Genomic DNA, 27982 nt, shown 5'->3' on the forward strand with positions numbered 1-27982 from the left:
TTCTCTCCTTCAAGAAATAGGTGTTTTATTCATAACTGTTTGATTTTGTTGGTAAGCCACTGTAAAATCAGGAAAATTAATGTGGGTTCATGCATTCAGATTCCAAATGGACCTCCATGTAAATTATGTCCACAATGTGCGTCCAGAATGTGAAAGGTCTGGACCCTCATTAATTTTCCCGGCAACTAATGAGCATATTTGAGGTATAGATTTAGACTTCGACTGAATACCATTTGATATGTAAGCTACTTCCACAAAATAGTTCTTAAATGTTAAATCTATCATATCAAAGATCATACAACAAAGATAACAATAACCTCTTTACAAAAAATATATAGTAGTAACATTTAGGATCAACTATTCATTAAGATTCTCAAATATAGTTAAACTGAGACAGCAGAGGGTTGCACAGTGACAGGATGTTACAGTAATAAGTCTCACTGTTTTCCTTTTTTTTTTTTTTTTTCTCGTTTTGGCATAATTACTGCACAAACAACGGGATTGGAAAAAACTTCAAATATTGTAAACATAGTACAACAAGTACAAAAGCACATGTCGCAAGACGTGGTCAGAAAACACCAATACAGCAGGCAGCGCTGACAGCTTTTACTCCTCTTCCATTGACTTCTCAATCTCCTTCAGCCTGCGGACAAACTCCTGAGCCTCCCTGTCTCCAACGCGTGCATCCAGCATCCTCATGATTGGCTTCTCTGGAGGGGAGAGCAAACAGATGAGAGTGGCTCCTACACCTGACACAATTATTTCTGGATTGAATGGCTTTCCATGTTGTATTACACAAGTAATTGGAAACCCTTCCCAGACTTATACCCTCTGGTCCCCCCAGAGGCCAATACTGTGTTAGTGTAAAAATGTGGTTTGATGCAGCCTGGAGCTCTACGTACCGCTGGGTTTGCTGCGAGACAGGTGGAGAATGACCGGCTGGACGCTCTTGCCGGCCGCTGAAGCGTTTGGTCTCCCTGGCCAGCAGAAGTCGCTGAGAGGAGCGACCGCTTCACCGGCAAAGTCGTTGGTGGAGAGCCAGTCATAGTCCATCACAGTGAAGGTCAAACAGGCAAACCTGTGTCTGTACTGTTCAGGACTGACATGGCTGCAAGGCACAGCAACGAAAGGAATCAGGCATAGGCCATGCAGACATTAACAGGAAGGGGAAGAGAGAGAATTATTACTCACAATTAGGGATGGGACAATAACCGGTATTACTATATATCACGGTAAAAACAGTAACCTTTATGACACCGACCCTAATTTTTATTACCATGACCCCATGATAACTGTTGAGAGGCTGAGTAACACCAAAACGCAAAAAGTCATATATTTTACATATGTTCTACAGTCTAACATTAAAATGTGTTTTTAACATGTCTTGTGATTGACATGATAAATTTGTTTTTAAGTAACTGAAGCATATTACAGTACTGTTTTTAAGGTTTTCATCTTATTAATAATTATTGGGATAATATCGCATATCAATATAATTTTGACCAAGATAATCGTACGATGATCATTTCAAATCGGCACAGGCCTACTCACAAGTAAAAGAGTTCGTCAAATACTGGGTGCAGTGTCTTAAGTTTGACTTGGGTGCGCTGACTCTTGGCCATGGGAAAGAGGTGGTGAGGACAGAGCTCCACTATGACAAACGGGTCACTCAGACCTGGGTGGGACCGGAGAGAGGACAGAGTGAGAACTCAGCTGGACAGCTGCAAAACAAGGACCTGCACTTCATTCTGACTGTTACGCAGTTTACCGTTGGCATCCAGCGCGATGATATCTGCCGCATGCAGAATCTCCACTGTCAGCCTCTGCTCTGGAGCGTCGTAGTAGCACTTCACACTAATCCGACCAAAACGGGTGTGTTTCAGCGTTCTCTGGAACATTGAATAATTTGTCATTGTTTATCATCAGCAGCGAGAAGAGTAGGAACAGTGAAATAAAATACGATGTGAAAGCATAACTCGTGCAAAGTGATTTCTTTCCTCCACCGGAAACAGGATCAGTCTGAGTGTATTAGTTATAGCAGGACAGCTGATAAAAACATATTCAGTACATATCAGCCCACCATAAATCTATTTCCAGTGTCTACACTGATGTCAAGTGTTAAGGAGAATTAATCATTAAGGTTAAAGTGACATTCTCAATCAGAGGTAACAGAAAAGACAGTAGTGCTGTGTTTTTCTGATCAATACTACTCTCTCCACTTTAGGGTTTAAATGAGACGGGTCAGCCCAGTCCGTCGCAACGCACCTGCTGGGAAATCTTCTCCAGAAAGTACTGTTCAATCAGCTCAAAGGAGGAGCATTTATTCAGCTTGAGCTCCTCATCCAGGAGCTAAAGCAGCATGGGGAGGGTCAGAAAGGTAGAATGATGAGTGACATGAACAACATGAACTTAAAAAAAAACAAAAAAAACTCAACTATCATAAGGCCTGGCTGACAGACTGAGAGTTCTAACCTTGTAGTCTCCGCTCTTCATGTCCTCCAGGACCAAACCCTCTCCTTTGGCATGGAAGAACTGCAACAGGGTCTAATCATAGGGAACATTCGAGTAAGACAGGTTTCATTTCTGACTGGTGGGCTAGAAGCTAACAGTATCACAGTGGTCCCTATCATCTTCATGGAACATAAGTCTCAGCGTAGTAGAGAGACATGTGACGTTCACACAAACAGCATGAAACCTCTGGTAGGCAAACAGGATGTCTGTCTGCCAAACGACGCGCTCAGCCCACTCATGTAGCATGGCATCATATTTTTCATGCAACTCTGCCACGTCCCTTGCCAGCTAGTTAAACTGGCATTAGAAGACAGCAACTCTCACATTGTCATTCATGAGGGATCTCCCCTCAGCACTGAACTGCAACCTACTGACTTTATAAATATCTAATATATGCTAATGATTGCACAACAGCATGCATACAGCGCTTAATAATGATGATGGTAATGGTAGTGATGATAATCTTGGCGGTGTTTTGCACAGCGTTGACACATGTCTTCTGAGGATGTCTACCTTTACCGTATAGCCCTGGGCACAGGCAAACTAAGCCGAACTGCTGGAAAAGGGTATTGTGAAATGAAATCAGCCAGAGGATGAAGAAGGAAAGCGCTGACCTCCACTGTGTACTGAAAGCGGTTGTAGAACTCCACCTGGACGCCCCTGTTTTCCGCCACGGCGTCCAGGATCATCCGCAGGAGCAGCTCCCACATGCTTTGCAGAACTCTAGGAGACAGCAGACACAATGGCACACCCACACATTTGTATTTATCATGGCTAAGTGATCAGTACTTACAATTACCCCATTGATGTACCGTCCTCCCGCCTCATGTATGTTTTCACAGCTGACAATAGCTAGATAATGATCCGTTTTAGTGCAAAAAATGTCAGAGGGCTATTATTACTGCAAGGCTAGCACTCATATTTGTAGTAAGGAGAGAGGAGGCGAGAGTAATTACCTTGCCAGATTCTCCTTCACGAGGGTTTCGGTGAGGATGACCATGGTGTCGTGTAAGTATTTCATAAGAGGGGAGACAGCCTGGAACAATGATAGGCAATGAATTAACAGAGTAGGTGCAGTGACAAATGCCACTGATACAAGAATGAAGGTTAGAAAAGCTGCTGGGCCTTACGTCGTCATTGTTGATGGAGTCTGGGGACAGGCTGATGTGCTGTATGTACCTCCGCAGCTCAGGCTGCATCTGCACAGAAATACTCTCTCATACACATACATGTACAGGATGCACATGCATGTTTGTGCGTGCCCATACATACACTACCAGGCAAAGGTTTCTTTATTTTTACTATTTTCCACATTTTAGAATAATAGTAAAGACATCAAAACTGTGAAATAACACAAATGGAATCATGCAGTGACCAAAAAAGTGTTAAAACAAAACTATGTTATATTTTAGATTCTTTAAAGTAGCCGCCCTTTGCCTTGATGGAAAGGCAAAGTCTTTGGAAAGAAATTCATACATAGGCATCAACTTCACTTTTTATAGTTGTCTAAGAAACTAATTTCAAGCATTCAAGCATAAGCCTTTAGATCAAAATGGCTTGAAGATAATGAAAAACATAGTACATACAATCAGGTGTGTCCAAACTTTTGACTGGTAGAGTATATACAGAATATATGATTTTGCAATAGGTCTGAATACAGTGAATGGTGCAACGTATGATCGACATTGATCTATACTATATTGCCCCTGAAAAAGGAACTCGAGCACACAAAGTGTCTACTGCACTCCACAGTAGCAGCAATTACCATTACTGCCAAGCATTCATGAACGACTGCTTTCCTGTTCTCATTCTACATTTGAGATATCGAGTTGATATCTTTAATCACCTGGTGGAGACAGGAGTGAGAGAGACTATTCTACAATAAATGTCAAATGTGCATAGAAGTGGAAAATTGGAGCTCGGATGCAAAGTCTACAGAGTATTCTTGAATCCAGTATATGAGTATATACACAAAGTATATGACTTAACATAATGCATGATGACATATCTGTATATATGTGCAGTTGCAGTAAGAAAGACTTTTTGTTCCACCAGCCATCAGTGAAAATGTCATGCTTCAAGTTATGAACTGAACTGCAGGTATTCATGTTGTGTGTGTGGCACCTTATCAGTGAGCTGGGTGATGAGGCGCTTGGCTTCTCTTTGCAGGTCCAGGTCCATGTTGTACAGCTGCCCATTGAGGGCCTTGTAGACCTGCTCCTTCCCCTCTGCCCCACACGACTCCTCCATGGCCTGCTCCACACCTTGCCAGTCCAGGTCACGGGGCAGGTGGCCCAGGAAAATCCGCACGTGCTCTGTGTTGTTCAGGGCGATGCACAGCTAGCGGAAAAGCGAGGAGGAGCAGAGTAGGAGAAATAGAGGGACGAGGCGGAGAAACAAGGGTGAAGAAACAAAGAAGGAAAAGAAGCAGGGCTACAGAAAAGTGGAGGGACGGGGGTGTGCGTGTAAATGATTGACGATGAAAAGAGGCAATTGCATTAACTAGCGCAAACATATTAGTGTGCCGATCTCCCACTGAGGTCTTTGTGTTGCCAGGGAGAGAACACTTGCTGACATTTACTTCCCACGTCATGTCGTGGCCCCCCCGTTCCTGCCTTGCCACAGGCGTTACCTGCACTGTGAAGCTCTTGTGGTCTCGTCCCAGCTGGTTCCTCTCAATCTTGCGTGTTATCATCTCCGAGTAACACACAGCCTCACTGCAGAAATTCTATGGCGCATAAAATCACAATCCCATCATTAGAGTGAAACCCTCATTTTCCTTTTTGACTTCTGCTCTAATGCTTCTGATTCTTTCTTGCCATCGGTAGAGCTTCTCATTTAGCCTTTTTTGTGCGTGTGTGCCTGGTGTTGTGTTCATGTGTGTGTAGCATGCGTGTAGATGAGTGCGGCAGCATTGGAAGTGGCACTCACGTCTGTCAAGCGGGTGACAAAGATGAAGGCCCCTGCAGAGTCTGGCCAGGCAAGCTGAAACCAGATCTCGCGTACCTGGCTGAAGCATGCTGTCACTTCCACTGCTGAGGAGCTGTGTTTGGCCTGCTGCACAGGCTCCAGCTGTTCAGATAACACACACACACACACACACACACACACATACATACATACATACATACATACAAAAAAATGTAATTCTTCATTACAAAGCCCTGATAAAATCATCTACAGCAATAAACCTACACACATACTCTAGCTCAGTTTCAACAAAAAAGAACTGTATATAATTGATATGATAGTATTTCAAAATATGTTTCCCTGTATATTAGTTAGTATATTACTTCTTATTTCCATTCCCCATTCTCAGAAGAGCAGAAGCCTCTCCTACCTTGTCCATGTCCACTGCTCTACGGATCCTGTCACATGATCTGTCATGGACAATCTGCAGCCACTTATGGATAGAGGACTTAAACCAGTTATGAAAGCCAGTCAAGGCCAACATTTTAGCATCCCTGTCAGAGAAGAAAACACATTGTAACACATTCAAAACTGAAGAAAAGGTTGAATCCTCATCTTATCGCTGACATCGACTCAGTCTCACACTATAACAATATCCTCACTGCTGCACTAAATAAAAAACGTTGTTCCTGTCAAGATGCGCACTCTTTGTCTCATCCTGCTCCTTGATTCACACCTGAGCTTTCGATCCATGAAACCTGCTGGGTGGTGTTTGGAGCGACTCAGTAGGAAAACCGGTGTAACAGTTCATGCTCTAGCTTACAGGGAGAATGATATGAGCTATAAGGAAGCTCTCAATCAGGCAAAAACAACCTATTACGCCAACATAATCACTAATGGCCTGGGCAACAATAGAGCTCTGTTGTCCACCATCAATAAGCTACAACCCGCTGATCATTTTCCTCTCACTCCCTCCCATAGCCTCTGTAATGATTTCCTTGAATTCTTTCAGAGGAAAATTGAATCCATTTACCTCCATCTACAGCAGCGAGAGAGTTCTCTGCATGCCAATTATCCTATTCTGACTGCTAGGTCCTTCTCTACTTTCTCTCCTGTTGAGGAAGAGTATGTCACTGAGCTCGTTTGTAGATCCAGAGCCTCTGCCTGTCTCCTTGACCCTATACTCACTACCCTGGTCAAGGCATGCATGCACTCTCTAAATTCTCTCCTCACTAATATTCTCTCCTCATCCCTCCTCTCTGGCTATATTCCCCCAGTCTGAAAACAGACCCAGAGAATTACAAAAATTACAGGCCTATTTCAAACCTCCCTTTCCTTGGCAAGTTGCTGGAGTGTACTGTAGCCAGCCAGCGCCAAGACCACATGGCTTCAAATGACCTGTTTGAGATGTTTTACTCTGGGTTTCAGCCTAAGCATAGCACAGAAACTGCACTTGTCAGAGTCATTAATGACCTGTTAGTCATGCTCCTTGCCCTCGCTGCTGCATTTGACACAGTCTGTCATAGCTACACCGCATTGACACTCATCGGGCTCAAGTCATTCAGCTTCGCCCCGCCCCACCTGTCCCAAGGTGTCCCTCAGGGTTCTGTTCTGGGCCCACCGCTCTTCATCATTTACATGCTCCCTCTGGGCCATATGATCCGTCAACATGGCTTACATTTCCACTGTTACGCTGACGACACACAGATCTACACTCACACTCTACCTCCCCCCTGCTCTCACTAATTGTCTCATGGACATCAATACCTGGATGACTGAGAATTACCTCAGAGATAAAACTGAGGCTATCCTCATTGCCTCTCCAGCCACCCTCAAGTTTCCCACATCCCACTATCCATCCTTGGCTATATCACGTCGCCCACTGCTCAGGTAAAGAATCTCGTAATTCTCGATTCGACCCTCTCCAAAACACCAAAACGGCTTTTGTCCACCTCAAAAACATCTCCAGACTTTGTCCATATCCGTCATATATGCCTTTGTTACATCCAGGCTGGACTACTGTACTACTACTGTTCTCCTTGCAGCACAGTGACTTAACAGGTCGCAGTATGTCCAACGAGTGCTCACCAGAACCAGACCCTGGGAACACATCACCCCCACCCTCCAGCACTTACACTCCCAGTCCAATATCCCAGTCTCAGTCCAATATCGCATCAAATACAAGACCTTCCTGCCTTCCATCCCCCCATGGTCTTGCCCCTCTCCATCCCATTGACCTCCTCCATCCCTACACCCTCTTGCACACTTCTCTCCTCCCACACTCTTCACCTCTCAGTCCCCCCCCCCCCCGCTAAGCTCCGCTCCATGGGTGATGTGGCCTTTAGTGCTGCCGGCCCCAAGCTGTGGAACACTCTGCCCAAGGACCTCCATGCCACCACCTCCATTACTTCAACCAAGTCTCATCTAAAAACATTTCTTTTCAAACTCACTGTCTTCTTAAACTCTGAGCTTTATGCTTTGATCACTGCTTTACTGCTGTTTTGTTTTGTTTGTCTTCTTTGTTAATGTTTCTAATTTTGTGCATGACTGTACAGTGTCCTTGGGTACCATGAAAGGCGCTTAAAATATTATTATTATTGTTTCATATCTTAAAGCAAATACCAAACAATCAAAGCCTCTCTCACTGGAATATGAGTAGTCATTACAGAGTCAAATTGTTAACTAACTTGAGAGGAAGAAACTCTCGAAAGCCTTTGAGGATTTTCAAGGACATGAAGAGCTCAAAGATCGTCTCTCCCATGGTTTGAGTCAGTCTGGAACTCTCCTGCTCCAGAGTCCCACACACCCGCTCCATGGCTACATTTATATCATCAGCTACCTGGAGGATGAAAAGATTTGACAGAGTTCAGAGTATCAGTGCTGGTAAAGTATAAAAGTCAGCAACTGCAGTGAGGTCAGTGAGTCACTCGCTAAATAAAAGGTATTTCATATTGTGGTGGGCATAAAATTGACTTTATACAACACTGTTTTTAATGGCGTTTCACATTGCGGTGGACATACAAATTACTTTAAATGACTCTTTTTAACGGCATTTCATTTTTTTTCAACATTGTTAATTATTAATGACGTACCAGTTTCTCCAACTGCCTGTATGAGATGCTGAAGAAATCTACCTTCACCGCGCTGTGAGGGTACAAACGCACAAAAGGTTGAAATGGGATCTGTCCATTAATAAACTCTATAATTCAAATCAGTGTTTTTTGTTTGATGCCGGCTTTAACCGAAGCAGAGATGTTCACCTGTAGAAGAGTTTGTTGTAGATGTTCTGGGCTCTTTGTATGTCTGCACACACAGCATCCACCACCTGTACCAGCCTCTTCAGCTGCTCCTCCAGAGCCTTTATCATCAACACACACAACATCCTAAATAAAAATTCTCAGCCGAAAGTCATCGAGAGAAAGCTGAAAAGGAAACTCTGTGATTTCTATCATTTGGAATCATTTCTTTCACTATAAACTTACCCCTTCCTCTGGTTTATATCGTGCAATTACGCTCTCATACCACTCTGCTGTTCCTTTCTGTTGAAGCGATTACATGATTAAAGGTAAAACAAATGGTTCAATTAAGTGAAATTAAATTTTGTGTGTTGATGTCAGAAATCGCCCTTCACCTTGTTATTTTATTATTACACATTCAGTTTTACCTTGATAGCAGTGGTGATGTCCAAATGCAGTTCATTTCGAAGGGGACACACAGTCTTAAATGCCCGCATGTTTTGCATGTAGCCAATCCCCCTAGCACACACAGAGAGGAAAGCCAATTAAAATGATTATTTCTGAAAGGCTACACTTTAAGCTCGCCTAAATGCTGGTTTCACATCATACAGTAACATTATGTTCTTACAATTCACCTTAGTAGCTACAATCTTACCCCTTCTGTGTCCTGCATTATCCTGGCAGGAGAAGACGAATTACGTGACTTTGACTGTTGAGTGAGTGTGTGTGTGTGTCTGTGTGTGTGTGTGTGTGTGTGTGTGTGCGTGTGTGTGTGTGTGTGCGCGTGTGTGTGCCTGTGTCCTGAGTGATATGAGATCACTCTTGAGGTGCAGAGTTTGAAGTCTTATTGGAAAAGTTCATACAAAAAATCGACTCTTCCAAATTAGTTTCTCCAGTGTGTTTCCCTGGGGGCCGGCTGCCCGCAGAGAGGACACAGCAACATGGCCTTCATGAATCATAGCTGCTTCTATTGGCAAAATGGATAACATTTAGGTGGATCTGCCCCCCTATTTTGGTCCTTTTCCCTGTCTTGACTTCCTACCCATGTTGGTTGGTAGTTACTCAGCAATGTGTTAACAGTAATTGTTTACTTTTCCCACTAGTGTAACAAATTTCAATTTCAATGTCAGTACTAATATTACAAAACTCAATAAAAAAATAAGTCATTACCTTTGTTAGCAGCCCCTCTAAATATCAGAGTACAGATGTATCACCAAAACTATGCTTACCCCACCATGCACCGTCCCCTGATTCTTTTTCTCATAATCAATTATCACCCTCTCAGTTAACAGTAGCACTTCTCTGGGTAGAAGTATTCCCACTGCTTTGATTTTATCAACAGTATTTGGTTAGCCTGAGCATTCACAGGAGTGGTAATTGAGTTATTCCAATTTTTTAAGGTATGAGAGGATGCAGTCGCCAATTTTAGGGGTGGAACGTAATATCATAGTAGCGTAACAAATGACTGCTTCCAGGTGAGTAATAACATTGGAGAGAGTGTGCTTGCAGCCTTGTTCCTGCGACCACAGCACACTGGTGCCCTCCAACCATGATATAGCACAATCTTGTGTATGTTATGGCTTTTATACAACATTTATGACATTTACAATACAATAGTATCAAACATTAAATAAAGATACAAGCTTTGGGTTTACATTTAATCATTTTAATTTTAATCACAAAAATGAGTTCCCTGTTGGTGAGCAATAAACATGCTTGCTTCATTATTTTCCAATTTAAACAAGGCAGTGATATCATTTGAGTTATACGGTACAAGTTCAAACGCTGGGCTTATAAGCTCTCATGGATGCCTTTCATCCAATCAAAATGCGTGGTCAATGTTGAATAATATTACTTTTGACATGAGTAATGAGCAATGAGTAATATATTTCTTTTTTGAGTAACGAGCCCAACACTGCCTCCTACAGAGTGCGACTGACTGATTGTAGTCTCTCTGTGGTTCTGTTGGGGTGAAAGGTTGAGCGTGTTTGTGGTATGGCAGCGCTGGCAAGTGCGTGATGTGATGGCGCAAGGTAGTGTGAATTACCTTAGCATGAGCTCGTAGCGTGTAATGGCAGCAGCGCTGGTGCAGGGGAACACCTGCCGCATGTTCTTCATCAGGCACAGGCAGTGCTCTGTGTACAGCCTGAAGCTGTCTGACAGCTGCCTCTCCTGGACACAGGAAGGGCCTGCAGTTATAGCTTCAAGTACACTGGCTGTGAGACATTTTTGGTTGAACCAAAAACCTTGATGGATGTCAGTGAAGAGCTAATGAGGTGGCTGTTTCCAGATGATGGAAGGATTTTTCGTATAGGGAGGCCGCTGGCGGAGAACCTACCAGGTCTCCTCTCACAGCGGGAGGGTCCCAGTCTGCATCGATGGTCCTCAGGAGGCGCAGCAGCAGGGAGTAGCACACCCTCTGGGTCCGGTGGTGGCTGCTGTAGCACTGCCAGCGACTGTGTTGGAAAACAAAATCAAACATGCACCTCTCTCATCTGATAACGAAGCTTTGATGAACGTGTTGATCTGATCAGTTTTTTCTCTGCTAATACTCACATAATTGCCTGTTGGAGAGGTGACAGATCCGTTTGTACCGCATGATGAGTCAGCACAGTCCATGCTGGGGGACTAACCTGCCCATTCCAGTTATAAGGCTCTCTCTAGAATAAAATGGAAGGTTACAAGTGCTTACTAATAAATGTTAGAACAGTTAGGAACCATTCAATTTCTTCCATACTTTAATAAGAATAAGAAGAACATAAACTTTCTTTGTCTAGCACTTCTCCAAAAGCAGTTTGAAATGTGTTTTGCAAAAAGGCATAAAAACAAGGACTAACAAAATTGTATAAAAAAAGGAGATAAGAATTCAAAAACAATGTCAATGATAACACAAAAAAGAACCAAAATGAAAAAGTGCTTGAAAGATAAAAAGCATAAGAAACAACAAATCATTAAAAAGTGATCAAAAATGCTACATAAAAGCAAGACTGTAAAAGTGCATTTTAGGAAGTGATTGAAAAGATGATACTGAATTTAGTAGCCTAATTTAAGTGACACAGTCTAGGGAGAAAAAGCAGAATGCAGAAAGCGGAAGAGTCAGAAGATCTGGGACATCTAGCAAAATCTGAGGTAGCACTCTGGCTCTGAGGGAGCTAAGAGGTCCACAATATAGCTTACAGACCTCGCTGTGCTTTAAACTCGATCAGTAAAATCTTAAAACAACCCAGCAAGAATTTGACAGATGGCGAGGTGCAGGAGGTGGCCGAGTTCAACGCTAACCCATGGGAACACAGACTTTTCATGGTATTATTGCTTGGTAAAAATTCTTACTAAAACAGCTTTGGAAACTGTTTTGAACTGATATCAGAAAGATATTTAGGTCCTGATTTTACAAGGAGCTGGAGACAGAGTGATATTTGAATGAGACAGGAATAGAGAGTTGCAGCAATCTAAGGAAGGTAAGATGGATGTGTGGATGCCCTTATATAGATATAGGATGAAAACAACTTGATTTTTGAAATGTTTCTGTATTTCAGGCTGTATTTCAGGTCACTGTCAAAGGTCACTCCTATGTTTTCTGGCTTTGTGATGGAGGACAGACTACCAAGATCATTTAGAATACAATCAATTTCTGGAGAAAACTCACCTTAACATGCTCATGCTCGTATTCCAGAATCTGACTCAGCAATTTCTTGTGGATGGAGACGTTTGAGTCTCTCTTAGACAAGGCCGTGTCTCTCTGGGGGAAAAATTAGGATCAGTAGCAATTCTTCACATCCCACACATGCAAGAAGAGGAATACATATAGATACATATCTGAAACACTGTCATACACACCTGGTTAGTGAAGAGCTTCAAGATCAGATGGCATTCTCCCTGAACTTTAGACGCACTTGACCGAGGCTCCAGTTTAAACCAGGTGTCATAGCCAATCACAGGGATTTCCTGCAAGAAGGAGAGTGTAACAACCCAGAGTAGTGGCCCTGGCTTTCAGGGAAATCCTTCATCACGTATCCAAACATTTCAGGCAGTCTGTGTTTGATTTCTCCCGTTAGAGCTAGACACCTTTGACTAGTGTTTGTTTTGAACAATTTAATTTTGCAGACTCACATTCAAAGGGATGTTGATACACCCCAGGAAGTCATCAGCATTCTCCTCAGATCCTGATGACGAAGATCCATTGGAACGCACTGATTTAGCGATCTGCTTGAAATACCTGATGAAATAAAGCAATGCACAAGGTAAAAGAATGTTATCTTCTTGTTTATTTGCAAGAGCTACAAATACTTTACATGCCCATCTAACGTTTTTTAATTTCTACATTTGCATTTAAGGCTTTTAGCTGACACTCTTATCCTGAGTGACTTACAATTAGTGCATCATTAGAATAGTTCTGAATTTCTGAACAAAAATTTCAAGCAAACAAACTTAAGGAGTGCAAGAGTCAGAGCCTAAGTGCCTTTACAATATCCCCATGACCATAGAATGATCATGTAAGAGCGAGTGTTAGAAATAGAATAAGAGCTAAGGAGAGTGATCAAAGTTTTTTTTTTTAAGAGCAAGTAGAGTGAGTAGAGAGGGGAAGTCATTCAACGAGAAGAGGGCAGCATGAGGTACTTCTTGACAAGATGATTTTCAGTCTATGAAGGAAGATGAGCAGGTTTTGACAGAAGTGGTGAGGTCATTCCACCATTGGGGAACCAGGAAGGAGAAGAGTTTTAAATTCTATACGAGCAGTGATGGACAGCGAGAGGAGGGAGTGGGGGTCTAAATGCCGGATCAACAAGGAGTTGGAGGACAACTGGCCAACCTGGGATCTCTGGTGTGGCAAACCTATGCTTTACTATCTGAGCAAGACTCAAAGTGTTGCAGCTCATAGAGTCTTTATAGCAGATAGAAATATAAAAGATAGACATTTTTGGGACCGACTGACCGACAGAGTGACTTATACTAGCTGCTGGTTGCAGCTAAAAATTACATATTTCTGTCTAGAGGCGGTTATCCTCTAGAGAGAAATGCTCTTATCCCTTGGTTATGTCTCACACAGCCTGCAGGCTTTATCGCTACTGGAATTTACTGGATGTCAGTCTTTCTTTTAGGTGGAAGGACATTATAAATACCAAATGATCCCGTCCAATCAACAAGCAGGTTGGTGATTTTTTTCAACAAATTTCAGTGATGAATGAATCATTAATTTACTGCATCAGGCTACCTTCATTAAACTGAAATTGTATATTAAATAATAAATAAATGACTGAAGAGACAGGTTGGCTGACTCATCTTTATTGCTAAAATGCCAACTGCATGAATAAATTAACAACTTATATATCTACTCCACCACCTATTTGGAAACAGTAATGTTGTGCTCAAAATTGTAAAGCTGCATTGTTTGTGAATCAGATCACACTTAAGTTCTTCAAAAATGAATAATATTACTAAAGGAATAATAAGAATCAAAGACAGTTCCACCATCTAGCTTCCCCATCCAGAGCTAATAGTGATGCAGGATTGCACGGCAGCAGTTTATTGTACCTGCCCATTCCTCGAAGTCCGCTGACTTCATTGAGTTTTTTGCAGGCCTCGGCGACAGAGACGTCATCATCATGATCCCTGAGGAGACGAGGATAAATCAGAGTTTATCACACTCTCTAATTTCCTGTAAGAACACATTTCATTATCTTTGTACAATCATCCGCTGTGGAGTCTTTATGGCTCCATAATGTGAGCTTTGTTGAGAACTGTGGCTGTAAGCCACAAATTGATAACTGAGGAGATCTAAAGACCCAGTCCAATTCAAAATGGTGCCAGGAGAAAATGCTCATCCAAAACCGGGTACAGGTTTGGCTGCTTATCAAGAAAAGTATTAGCTTTCTCAGCTTTTACCACAGTCAAAAATGAGGTGCATGCAAAACAAATGCATGCATGTTTACTCTGAATTTATTGGGTAATTCATAAACAGCTGAATAATGGCTCTTCCAACCAATCCATTATGCAACAGGGCTCTGAATTTTCCACTCTGTTTCAAGTCCAAAACAAAAGGAGATTTCATAGTTTACTCCACTTTAGTACAATATGATAATGTCCAGCCTGAAGTGTTAAAAGGATAGACATAATGGATACAATACTTCAGTCTACCAAATCGCTTTCATTCCCAGGGTTTTAACAGAATAGAGGTGCTGCTGTATACTAGTCTTACCATATGTCAAGATGTAAGAGATCATTGTGGACATCATCTATATCACTGTGAAACACAAGGAAACAGAAAATAAATAATCATCTTCATTAGTAAACACTGACAATAAACAGCTCAATCCCTCAGTGCCCGTTCCACAGCAAACACAGATGACAATGTGCTGTAACGGTCACAGAATTATAACAGCGTTGGGCGTCAGTGTGAAACAAATGAAACTGTGAACTGAGCACATCACACATAGCGCCGCTCATGTCCAGCACTGCTGAAAAACGGGCGAAGTATTTACTTACAAGGCAAAGTGCTGATCCCACACTGGGTTGAGCGTCTCCGGTTTAACCTCGGTGACCTGGATACACCGGGCGGCCAACACCTCCTTGGTGCTGGAGCGCTTCTCCAGCTTCTCCTTCCGCTTCCTGAAGCTGAACTTTCTCTCCTTCTTCTCCTCTGACTCCCTGGGGCTCTGGCCCAGCAGGATACCCAGCATGCAGTAGGGGTCGCTGTACCCTGGCAGGCCGCGGGGGTAACAGAGAGAAAAGGTTACTGCGCACGCAAACACGCTTTTATTACACTGATGATGCTGTTGCTGTCATTACAGTCAGTGTCCTTTGTGCTGGCCAGCGTAATCAGTGACACGACGAGCTGATACCCCGCTATATGACATGAAAGGAGTTGATTGGGTTGTGAAATGAATGGAGAAGTTACTGAATAAGTGTCATTATAAGCTTTTAAATTCTGGGTTCTAAAATTCTGTGAAATAAAAATGAGGAACATGTTGTCTTTAATCTTTGAAAGCGCAGCAAACTTTTGCATTAGGAGAGGTAAGTGAATAAGTGTCTCACCATTTGCATCCTTGGCCATCAGGTTCTTTGCTTTCATAACAGAAACTCTCAGGGAGAAACTGGCTCGCTGCAAAAAAAATGTGCACAGTCTATTCAATGAAAACTCTGAATACGACATTCCAAGGCTAACTATTGAGTACAGTACAGAGTATTTTCTTTAACTCAATTCTAATAGACCTCCATAAACTAAATATCAGCATGCACTGTAAGGTAAGAATGTGTGTGTGTGTGTGTGTGTGTGTGTGTGTGTGTATATGTACAGAAAAAAAAAAAAACCCAGAAATCAATTCGTGCTCTCTTCATCAGGTATTTAATACACAGGCTTTGTGTGTCACCGGGTAGAAAAAGCTCACTGTGCAACCAAAGGCAAAATCATTGGAGAGAACATTTAAATGGCACAATATTTTTTCACTCTGGTCAAAACCTTTCATGGAGTCTAGCAAAAGAGCCCAGTATTTCTTACAGTGACATTTGAAAGGTCCCTGGCAGTCAAGTAAAAAACAAGAAGTCATACAAAGGGGCTTTCAGGTGTTAGAGGTCTTACATAATGCGACACGGAGAAAATCTCTCCAAGGGCCTCGGTGCACTCCAACTGTGAGTCTTTCACCTTTCACCTAGTACACGCTTTACACCATGAGCATGAGGAAATATCACTGAGGCACTAAATGCACTAAAAATTCACAGTTTTGCTCATGGAGGGTTTAGTGATGCTGTCCATCTTTGACAACTGAAGAGTTCATTTCCAAAATGCTGAATATAATAATGATTTTGTTATGTTTATCATTCAGTATCTCTAAAACATACAAGATCCTGCCTGTAATAGTATTACAACGTTTTCAACCAAAGACTTATAGGTGCTACATTTTAATCAAATTACCACAAACAAATGAGAGGATTGGCAGCCTCTACCTGCCTCTACAGTATTTTACATTGTGTTAACGACCCTTATCCTTCTTGCTCTTCGAAACATCGCACACAGAGACAACAGGGAGGGGGAGGGGCCAAGCAGCAACATCATCTTTCCAACACGAAGCAACAAGTTTCATGGGAAATGTGGTCTTTATTTTGAGAAACACAAAATGCTACACATAGCACCTTTAAGTGTGTCAATTGTTACATTTTTCAAATGGTAGATATTTCAACAAAACTCCGGAGCTGGAGCTGGGTGAAGTAAATATAGAAAACACAGAGGAATATGGACTGTCAACATACATGGATCTGACGCTCTGTCTCAGCTGCCACTGCAGTACGGTGCCACAGTGATAATATATCTGAAGGATATTGTTAGGATCGTATATTTAAGTAGGAACATGAGTTAGGAACACAGCATCTCACCTTGGATTCTTGGACTTTTTGGAGAATGATGTCATGCTCCTCCTCGCCCATATCAAACACCTTGGGGAGACAAAAAAATGTTTTTTTTGCCACGACAGCTCCTATCAGGAGGCTGGAAACAGTCTTATTGTTACAATTGTAACTATGAACTGACAGGATCACAACTAACTTCATAAACTTCACACAATTTCACACACACACACACACACTCACACACACAAGACACAAAACAATGAGTCCCTGCCAGCACCTTAACGGCTGGGGACACATGCCACCCACCTTGAAGAGAAACTTTAGAGTAACAGCATCTGAATGGGTGTGATATCACAGCTGAATATCAATGCGCAGTGTGCTTGGGCTTTGATGTTTAATCAGGTTTGAGCCAGGAGCATCTGCTCAGATTCACACAGCCGTCTCACTGCGAGACTAACATCAATATTATGAGCAGAGTCTTAGAGCGGCTTAGGAAGTGGAATTAAAGAAGGATTTTTTTCTGATGTGTCCTTGGACACCTTGATCAATTAAAATTCCAAATTTACTCCTCTTGTATCATTTGATTTGCCCTTGGTGGGGAAGTGGAGGATTGGACTTGTGTGTGTGTGGGGGTGTGTTTGTGTGTGTGGTGTGCCCATGCATAATCTTTGAAAATAATATAGTATGCAATAGATAGATAGATACACAGACAGACAGACAGACAGACAGACAGATAGACAGATAGATAGATAGATAGATAGATAGATAGATAGATAGATAGATAGATAGATAGATAGATAGATTAAACTTTATTGATCCCTGTGGGTATATTAGGTTGTTGCTGTAGGAAAAGTAATAGGAGTCAGTGGAGAAAAGACAAATAGGAGCACAGGCCAAAAACTGAAAACAAGTGTACCTTGAGAAGATAAGTGAACATGTCTTCTTCACTTTTCACATATTCCGGTGAAGGCACTCCCACCCGGTTCACCACCGTGTACACAGCCTCCTCATAAAGCAGGTCCAGCTACATGAAATCACACTTTCACTTAGTAACAATAATTAGAAAGAAAACAGTCGCGTTGTTTTTCCTTCCCTGCTTTCTGCTCCGAGGCACATACAGAAAAGCAGGGATATAACCGAGTCTGGATTCTGTTATTGTGATTTAAAACTCAATCTCTCCTGAAATGCAGTGAAAAACAGAAAAGCTGAGCAGACGAACCTCTCTCCTGCTGATTCTGTCTGGCATAAAGGCCTGGTCGACGTGCTCAATGGGTGGCGGCACTGTGCTGGCCCCTCTCTGGCTCTGCGGAGAGAGAGAGAGAGAGAGAGAGAGAGGGAGAGAGAGAGAGAGAGAGAGGGGGAGTTTAGCCTACGCAAAAAACCTCCCCATCTCAAAGCTGTGCTGACTGAGAACCGGAGAGAGAGGGTGAGCTTAGGTCACAGTGAGGTGTTATTGATGGTAAAACCCTTAGCTCTCAATCACAATCACTTGGAAGCATTATTGATTTTCTTTAGACTGCCTTCGCAACCGCTTTATCAATGGAGCACCATAAAAAAAAAAGACAAGTGCAGAGCATCAGTCCAAAGTGAGATAACCACAAGTGGAAAAAAAGTCATATATACACTACCAGTCAAAAGTCTGGACACATGCATTTTTCTCTATTTTCACTATTTTTCACATTTTAGAATAAGATATGAAATAGCGCAAATGGAATTATGCAGTGACCAAAAAAGTGTTAAACAAATCAAAACTATCTTATATTTTAGATTCTTTAAAGTAGCCTTGATAGAAAGGCAAAGGCTTTGGAAAGAAATTCATACACAGGCATCAACTTCACTATTTATATTTGTCTAAGAAACTAATTTCAAGCATTTAAGCATAAGCCTTTAGATCAAAATGGCTTGAAGATAATGAAAAACATAGTACATTCAGTCATGTGTGTCCAAACCATTGACTGGTAGTGTATGCTTAGAAAAATTCAAATATAGTGCCTTTTAAAGCACAATAGGAGATTCAAGCCTTGGATGACTTTCCAAAGATGAAGCTCAGTCTGATTGCTTCATATGTTTCTGAATGACGAACTACACATTTTTTTCTTTTTCTTTTTTCTAGTTTTTCTCCTTTGATATACAGCAATTTGGAGATGAACTCGTGGAGTGCTCTCTGAAAAACATCTCTATTTGCGTGGGCAGCGGGGGGGGCTGAGTATAGCCATCGAGAGCAGCTTGTGACAGCTGAGCTTCCAGTCTTCTGAGCATCCTACTCAACCTTGTCCTTCTGTCTGCACGCGTCATACTGGGCGCTGTAGCGGGTTGAATGACAAGACTGTTTTATAGCCCCTCTGCCATCGTGGAGGAGGTGGAACGCGGGCGGGCCTGTTCGCTACATGTATGTAAGACGTGCTTCGGGTGTGACAGAAGGAAAGGTGGAAGGGGGGTCGGGGAGGGGGGGGTTACCTCAGCCTGGGCGGCCCGCAGCATGTTGTCCTGTTTCTGCAGGATGCCAGTCATACGCTCAAAGAACTCCACGCTCTCCTCGGAAACCCTGCCAGGCAGAGGAAACAGATTGACGAACTGTACCACTCTAAGCAAAATGACAGCTTCATCTTTGACAGTTTATAACATACATATGGGGGGTACATATGGGAGTTAGTGAGGTCGTCCCCCAGCCGGAGGGGTCCGGGTTCGATCCCCCCTGCTGAAATATTCTTGAGCAAGATACTTAACCCCAATGGTGGAAATTACATTTACTCACGTTGCTGTAATTGAATAGCTTTTGTGTGTACTTGTACTTTTTGGAGTATTTTTTTAAAGTCAGTAATTTTACTTTTGCTTAAGTATGTTTTTGCTGATGTATTGTACTTCACTGCATTTTGCTTGAACTCTGTCCTCTCGTCCTTTTAGAATCGCATGGAAAAGATCACACCCAACAACGTTCTCTTTTCTAAAAAGTAACTCAGTAAGTTTTACATACATTTTGAATGAGCTACTTATTCCTTTAAGTCGATTTTTACACCAGTACTTTTGCTTCTACTTAAGTAAAATATCAGCAAAATAACAGTACTTCCACTTGAGTAGGATATTGTAGTCCTCTTTCCACCACTGCTTATCCCCTATACCTGCACTAGATGCTTGTGCCAACAGAAAATTTGAATAAAGTATGAATGATGAATAAAGTATATAAAAAATGGATGTATCCCTGTGCATGCTGGTATAACACATTAGGTCTCAACTGAAAATATGACATAATTTATACGAGACAGCAAGGGGAAATTTGTGACATATTATGATAAAGATACATGATCTCATCAGTCTCACTCGATCTATTCCTGATACTGTGTGAATACACTCAGTGGGATTGACTGACATTGATGGGATCACACTGCAGCCTGTCTGCAGACACTAAGCGGGAGAGTCTGTCAATAAAGACGATCAGCTTCCTGCCTCTTTTTGACAAACCTAGTCTAGTCCATGACCTGCAGTTCAGGTCTTTGTTAGGCATCGATAAGACCACCCTCCCTTTGCCTCCTTCTCTTCCCATGGCCTCAACACGCAAAATGGATATGAACAACGGCTCTGGGTGATCAAACATATCCGCATCAACCACGCTAATCTACCATCATGAACAGGGATCCGTGGAAAATGCAAATGATATTTTCTATTTCCTCCGGGTGTGAGTGAATCCCTGGACTCCTGCCATTTGATGATTTCCCAGCCCCTGTTGTCATGGTGATAGAGGCACATTCAGGGAGGGAGTAGTTGGCTGAACACCTTGGGAATCCCCCACACCTCCCCCCCCCCCCCAACTTTCTCACCACGCTCCTGTCTCCTGGCCTTTGCAGAAAGCACCAAGGTAGACTGTTTTGGTGTGAGCCGCAGCAGAACCATCAGGATCAGCGATACCGTCTGCCTCGCCCCCCCCCCCCCCACCTCCCCCCACCTCCCCCAACCCCTCCTCACAGCCTCTGTCTCCTTCCTGCCTCTTGCCCAACCCCGTCACATTATGCAGACGAGCTGTCCACATAGGCCCCGTCACGCTCCTTTATTAGCGCCATCGCATCACAGCAGGCGTGTGGCAGCCCGGCCCAGCGCCCACTGACTCTCCCCGCGGCGGGGGAGCGGATGGCAAACCCCTGAGGTATTGATGAAGACTAATGGCAGCCATGCTGGGAGGGCCGGTCAGGTTCCCGCTGACGTCGAACGCAGTGCGGCTCGAGCGGCGGATGCACTCAGTTAAAATAACGTCCAGGTTCACAGTTAAAGTGTCTTCCTTTATCGCTGCCAGACTCACTGCAACGTATACTCTACAATGGTAACAAAAAAAGGCGATTTTTGTAAAAATTAGGCCGCACCATATCCAAGGTCTTTATATTATAAAGTTTTTGGCAGTAAGTATGCTTACGAAAGCAGGTACTCCCTGTGTTCTCTGGGTATTCCCTGTATTCCCATAAAAGATTCGATTTTATCTTTTCATTTGTTAACATTGTGTATCAAAAACGATCCTTAACTATTAACCTCGTTGGGTGTATTTGCTTGTCGATGTTGTTGAAATTGCAACCCCAGTAAAGTAAATATCCCCCTCTAAAACTGAATTCACATTTGTTCTTCTTACCTTTAACTCCTCAGTCAATATCTGTGTCGCTCTCTTCCAGAGCTTGAAACCACAAACAACGTCTGGAATCAAGAAAACAAAGCCTGTTCCACTGACAAGGGACTGGAGACCGCTTTTGTGGGCTTATAGGATGTTTACATTATAGTACAAATGAGCTTTGTTTTATTGTGGTACTAATAATTATGAAACACTAAATTCTGTCCATATTCCCTTGCAGTCATCCTGGGCATTCTCAGAAATCTGTCTCCCATCGTCTGTCAGTCGAACAGCTTGAGGATTTGTCAAGGGAGTCTGGCTCTTTTGTCTCCAGCTTTGAGAGAGACCTGCTTATGTGCAGCAAGACAGACTGATGATCCAAATACAGTTAATTCTGTATTGATATCAAAACAAATGATGCCAATATCCAAGCCAGTCTCTCTCTCTCTCTCTCTCTCTCTCTCTCTCTCTCGTTGTCTCTCTCTCTCTCTCACACACACACTCACACCCCACAACCAGAATAACAATCTCATTTTAGGTTGCTAGGAAACAGGTTCTTTTTATACAGCCTTTTATTTTTATTCTAATTTATTTTCAGAATTCATTCAAACGCTTCAATTATGTTTTCCCGTCTGGAGTGGAAATTAGTAGCGCGACATAAATAAAAACACAAACGTTCTCAACCTCTTGTGCGTGTGAAGAAATGTGTTTAAACATGGCTAATTGCCGGTGCGAAGGTAACGACGACCCCGCACTGCAAACTTGGGGCGGTTAAATAGATAAATACAGTTTGTCGGTGCATACAGAGTGATTAATAGTACAGACGTCATTGATGACTGCCGCATGAAACACAGTGTGACATTTGTGTGCATTCTAATAAAATAAAAGGATTTGCTAACCTGATTTAACACGGTTGACACTGCATAATGTAGCCCTGCAGCTCATATTAGCACTGGGGATCTTCATGACAAGGATCACCACTACTATGTATTTTGATTGTGTATATATACAGTATATATATATATACGGATACGCATTTATTATTATTATTTGCATTTATTTGCATTTTTGCACTGTCTCTATAGTTTTTATATTATGTACATTACCTCGATTTTTTATCTATTACCTCTTCTCTTTTATTATCTTCTTGTACTTGTACTTGTACTTCTGGTACTGTTCTGCCAGTTGCTGCTGTGGCACCTGAATTTCCCCAAGGGGATTAATAAAGTGCTATCTTATCTTATCTTATCTTATCTTTATTTGAATTACACATTTGATTATGCAACAGATGTTACAGGTGAAAAGACTGTGTGAAGAGTATGATCTTAACACTCCTTCAGATTCTCTCCTTCAAATAACTAATGATATATCATTCCCAGGTTGAAATACTCCTGCTTCCCCACTTCAAATGGATCCTTTTCAACCGTTTTTTCTCTTCCTCGTGCTGCAGGTCAACGGTCGGTTTGCGTGGGCAACTCTAACGTAAAGCTCTTAACCAGTTGCCACAGACCACTGGTGACTACAAGATAACGTGTGAGCAATTAACTCCTGAGTTGTGTTCCCCATCTGTTTTTCATCAAACAAGGCAGCACATTAGCATAATGCTACAGCTACAGCGTCTTCACTGCCTCCCAGACTGACTGAGGGACTCCAGGAATCCACCATGTATTTCCTAGGCAACAGGAAAATCGTTCCTGGATATTTTTGGACAATATTAGGTCATGATTGTAAGTTATACCAGTATTAGTATTAGTGCTAGAATTTCTCTTTCAGTGCTTGAACATACAGTATGTCTAGAAATGACTGTATTTGCATGTGTATGAGGGCTTGCCGTTTCATACCGTTCTAATTGCTTTTATCATTTTTCATTAATGAACAACGAGAATCTCAATCCAGTCAAATCCATTAATGGCGCTGCATGCGGTGAGCTCAAAATTCACAACACAGTGGTGCGGGCACTTTGAAAAGAGCAAACCATTAACAGAAATTCAAATATGTATTCCTGTGGGAATACTGTGGGGTCTACTGCTTAATAATGCCCCCCCTGTCAGGTGCCCATTTCCACGATTTGGCAGCATCTTGTGCATTTTGCGAAGACTTAATAACCGCCTCGCATGGAGGTGAACGCATAATTCGCTCAGGTGAATCTCCAGTGTGTCAATCTGGGCTCTGAGAGCTCAGGTGGGGTCGGCCACTGTGGATGGAGCCCCCTGAATCCACCCTGCCTCATTTGCAAATTCTTAATTAAAGTGCAGCCAGGTCATCGTGGGTCTGGATGGATAACGAAGGAGATCAACAGCCTGCCCCTAATGATGGGCGGCCAGCGTCTCCTCAGTGCGTCCGAGGCTGAGGACTCAGTGGGAAGGCTGCAGCATGGGAGAGGAAAATAAAGTGACATGCTGACCATTCAAACGATTCTTTAACACTTCAGTTTCAGAGAACGCAAATAAGGTCCTCCTCGAGCTGATTCAATATGAAAATTACATAACAATAAATTAAATAATTAAAACATAGGATAAAATCAGATAAAACTTTAATGATCTCCATGGGGAAATCGGCTTCTTGATACAGCAGATAATAGAATACGGCAAAGAAAAATATGGTACAGAGAAGATAAGAGCGAATGCGGGGCATTAAACATAACGCAGTGAACAGTAAAATGAAAAAAATATGAATTACAGCACGTATTACAACAATAAAACATTCTGAGCAAACAGTAACTAAATGAAAAATATGCATGAAATGAAAATATGCACAAAACATGAAAACAGCACTGGGTCTAGTATCAGTCTTTCAGATACCAAGTTGATCAATGCTCAACAGCATCGCAGGTTTTCTTCCACGTTTAAAATAGACATTCTCATCATTACAAATAGTACTTCACATTTTGGGAGCCGCCTGTGTTTAGGTTGCTATAGAAACCTCAGGTTCACACCATTACTTTTGCCTTTGACATCAGATGAAGCTCCCAGACAAGACTGATAATCTTGTGATTTCACCTGTGCCGTTACATGTGTTACTACCATGTTTTTCACAACTGACAGAGATAAGTTTGATAATTACTGAGTCTGTCTCGCTTTATGCTGCAGCAAGATAGGATGTCTTCATCACTCAGATAAGAGTAATGTGCTGTCCAAATGGCAGGCTAATAAGTTAATGGAGACGTGTGGACAACAAAACAATGTGTTGTAAATTAATACACTACTAATAACATTTGCGATCCCTTAGAGCCTGACTGTGCATGTGCTTGTATGGTTGATGCGTCCTTGGGGAGAAGCAGCTTGTTCACAGCAAGTCCCAACTCTGGAGTAAATGCCAGCCACATTCAAACATTGTGTCTGACAAGAAATTATGGTCTCTGGCTTCAGCGGGACTGCCAGCTTAACAAATGACTAACAGACATGAATTATTGCTTATGCGGTACCGCTGTCTATTCGAAAGGCAGCCATTATCTTTCTGAGCTACACTGACTGCACTTTAATTCCCCCCGCCCTCCCCAAAAAAGGCATGTTCCCATTACTGAAGCTATTACTTGTCCTGACTGGTAACAATCACACAAACATTATCTATCGCCCTCCCAAGCGAGGGCTTTATGGCAGTAGTCGCCATTGCGCACAATCATTTATGTTTGAACCCTTTTAAAGATCCATGCAGGCCCTTTGACCTTCTAGCGGAAGTGACGTAGGCAGTAACGACATCTGAACACAAGTGGTCAGCTGGACACCTTGGAGACGCATGATAAACACAGGTGTAAACGGCGATGTGTCTCGGCTGTCCACTTGTGATCCGATCGCCCAAGACGCATTTTAAAACCAAGTGTAAACAGGGTCACAGTGACTCAAGTAAGGCTTCATAAATTGATTTGTTTGTGTGTCTGACAGTAATGCTTCATACATTGCAGATCTAGTAGTTGGCTGATTGGACAACCAGACTGACTTTAGTCTACATTACAGCACACTTCTCATATCATAGGATACATTATTCAGGCTACAACCTTCTGTTGGCCAGTATGTCCTGGAGGATTAATATATTTTCTATATACAGTCTATTTTCAACAGGCAAACCCCAGCAATAACTGGCTAAAGCAAACACTGATGTACAGCGAAATATTGACCAACGTGAGACAGCGGTAAAATTAATGAAACAGAGTTTCCACAACACTCCACAAATGCCACATCTTTTTAAACAGTGATTCTCAACCTCTTTCATATCAAGGACCCCTAATTTAGTCCACATTAGGGCCACAGACCTCCATTTGATGAGATTTGAGAATATTGTTATTGTTAGATATGATTTTGTCCAGACTTCCACGACTATCTGTATTGTAGGTAGAGAGATAACAGTGAAACTATGACCAAAATAGTCATTCTTCTACATTCTCTAATTGTGTTAACTTGTGTAAATGAAATAATGTTGAAGTTTAGCAATTCATCAATTTGCTGGGGACCCCCTGGAACCACCTCAAGTACCCCAGGCGGTCCCCGGACCCCACGTTGAGAACCACTGTTTTAAAACACCTCCAGGTATCTTGAAGCTGTATGTCCGGAGTGTATGTGTGTGTGTGTGTGTGTGTGTGTGTGTGTGTGTGTACGCAACTATGTCTCACCGGTGAGGTAAGGGGTCAGGACAGTGTGTGAGAGGGCTGCTGGCGGCGGGCGGCGGCTCCCTCCTGCTCCTCAGCGACTGGCTTCTCTGCACCTGCCGCAGCACACTGCTCTTCAGGTCCAGCAGCGTCGTCATGTTTTCTCGCCTGCTGTGCGGACACACAGATACACAAACACACATAAAGGCCTGGCAACAGCGCTGTCACACCGGTGTCGTTGCTGCAGCCCATGACCGGCAGCAAGTCACTACAGTTTGAAAGACCTCTGTAAAGACAATGATACATCTCATTTTTCAGTTTCAAAAACATATTCAGCTGTAGGGTCATGTTTATAAAACCAGACGGTTCCAGCGGTACAGTTGGTGTGAGATATTCTTTTGGTCCAATCAGCTGCATAATCACCCCCTAGCTCTCTTAACATAATTATACTCTTCCTCAGCAGAAGGTGTGTTCTATTTCTGTCCGGGCCTGGCTGATGCCGTGGGCTGCGCAATTTATCCTCCACTTTTTAGTTTGGTCAGTTCAGAGTCAGTCAACCTTCATTTAGTTACCGCACTTTATACAAAATATGCTCCACAGAGTTGAGAGTCACGCAATAGAGCGATAGCAATGTTAGAGAAACTGTCAGGTGCATTCATATCCTGGAGATAAAACAGGAAAAAGTAGCGCTCTTAGTAAAAGCTGTCATTAAATGGTATGTTTTCAGCTTTGCGCCCTGAATGTCTTAGTCTGATTCCTGGAGAAAACTATAAGAGAATTGGACGGCTCTGCTGAGAACATATTGCTAAAACAGTTCAGACAGGTGTTTTAAAAGCTAATAAAGAATTTTAAAATCGGGTCTTAAACTGAAGGGCAACCTAATGAAGAGATTGTAGAAAAAAGGGGTAATGTGAGCTTGGAGGCTGCAACATTTTGGACAGTCGAAAACTCTACAGAGCATTACAGTAGTTTAGTCTACTAGTAATAAAGAAACGCATTAGATGTTTGCTATTAGACTTTAAGAAATTGGCTGCACTCTAAGCGTTCTTGAGATAATAAAAAGCAGATTTAATAACAATTCATGTACTTGCAAAATTGGCATCATATAACACCTATAATTACACCTGGATTCAGGGTCCCTAGTTAATCGTATCATTTCTTCTTTTAGGGCTTCAGAACAAATGACAAACATTTAACTAAAGGAAACTGCAAACCAGCCATGCCTCTAGCAGCAGTTCAATTACCTAGAACATTTAGTTCTTCTGTGTTATCAGGACACATTGACATGATTGATGATGCACAGCGGTACATAACTGTGAAAATAGAACCTGTGTTGTTTATATTGAAATTTTTATTTCCCAGGGAAGGTTGGCTGAACGCAAATGTTATTTTTCAAGACATTCGTGCTTCGAATTCATACTGTTAGTTAAACATATTCACAGAGCCGCCGCAGCCTTCTGAACAGCTGGACAGTGAGCGGCTCCGGTGTCAGTCGGTGACGTGCCTTGCTCACAGGCACATCAACAGTAGGTGTTGATGCTGCCCAAGGGCCGTGGGAATAAATTAAACTGCACCTAAAATAGAGTCATGTAGTCACATACTCCACATGTCAAATGTTGGAGAGCAATGGTCACTAAATTTAACATAGGAGCAACAGCCTATGATCTCTGGTCTCTGTTCATGTGTTTGTTAGTCACACATTATATCTTGGAAACTACCGACATGATTTTTTAACAATTAATGTGTGGGTGAATGTTTTGTCTAGACGCTGAGATCCAGCAAGAGTACTTATTACACTGAGTGGCCTGCATGGGG

At 42.4% G+C, this 27982-nt stretch overlaps 1 protein-coding gene across 1 annotated transcript; it reads right to left on the reverse strand.

Annotated features, from left to right (window-relative positions):
- Window positions 1-606: 606 nt before the first annotated feature.
- Window positions 607-26325, reverse strand: baiap3 (BAI1 associated protein 3). The gene is made up of 33 exons (XM_071920683.2): window positions 26192-26325; window positions 19455-19542; window positions 18217-18300; window positions 17914-18021; window positions 17025-17084; window positions 15690-15756; window positions 15141-15354; window positions 14854-14898; window positions 14190-14267; window positions 12768-12873; window positions 12495-12602; window positions 12304-12396; window positions 11214-11317; window positions 10996-11113; window positions 10705-10829; window positions 9086-9176; window positions 8904-8960; window positions 8682-8779; window positions 8514-8565; window positions 8109-8260; window positions 5852-5975; window positions 5443-5583; window positions 5144-5239; window positions 4636-4851; window positions 3642-3710; window positions 3468-3547; window positions 3126-3234; window positions 2473-2544; window positions 2266-2349; window positions 1769-1889; window positions 1552-1675; window positions 903-1108; window positions 607-710 (listed from the first exon to the last, which is right to left on the reverse strand). Exons 1-33 carry the CDS (start codon window positions 26323-26325, stop codon window positions 607-609), a joined length of 3528 nt encoding a protein of 1175 aa, XP_071776784.1.
- Window positions 26326-27982: the final 1657 nt, after the last annotated feature.

The sequence above is a fragment of the Centroberyx gerrardi genome, chromosome 7 (genome assembly GCF_048128805.1).
Source record: "Centroberyx gerrardi isolate f3 chromosome 7, fCenGer3.hap1.cur.20231027, whole genome shotgun sequence".
In the NCBI taxonomy this organism is placed as follows: Eukaryota; Metazoa; Chordata; class Actinopteri; order Beryciformes; family Berycidae; genus Centroberyx; species Centroberyx gerrardi.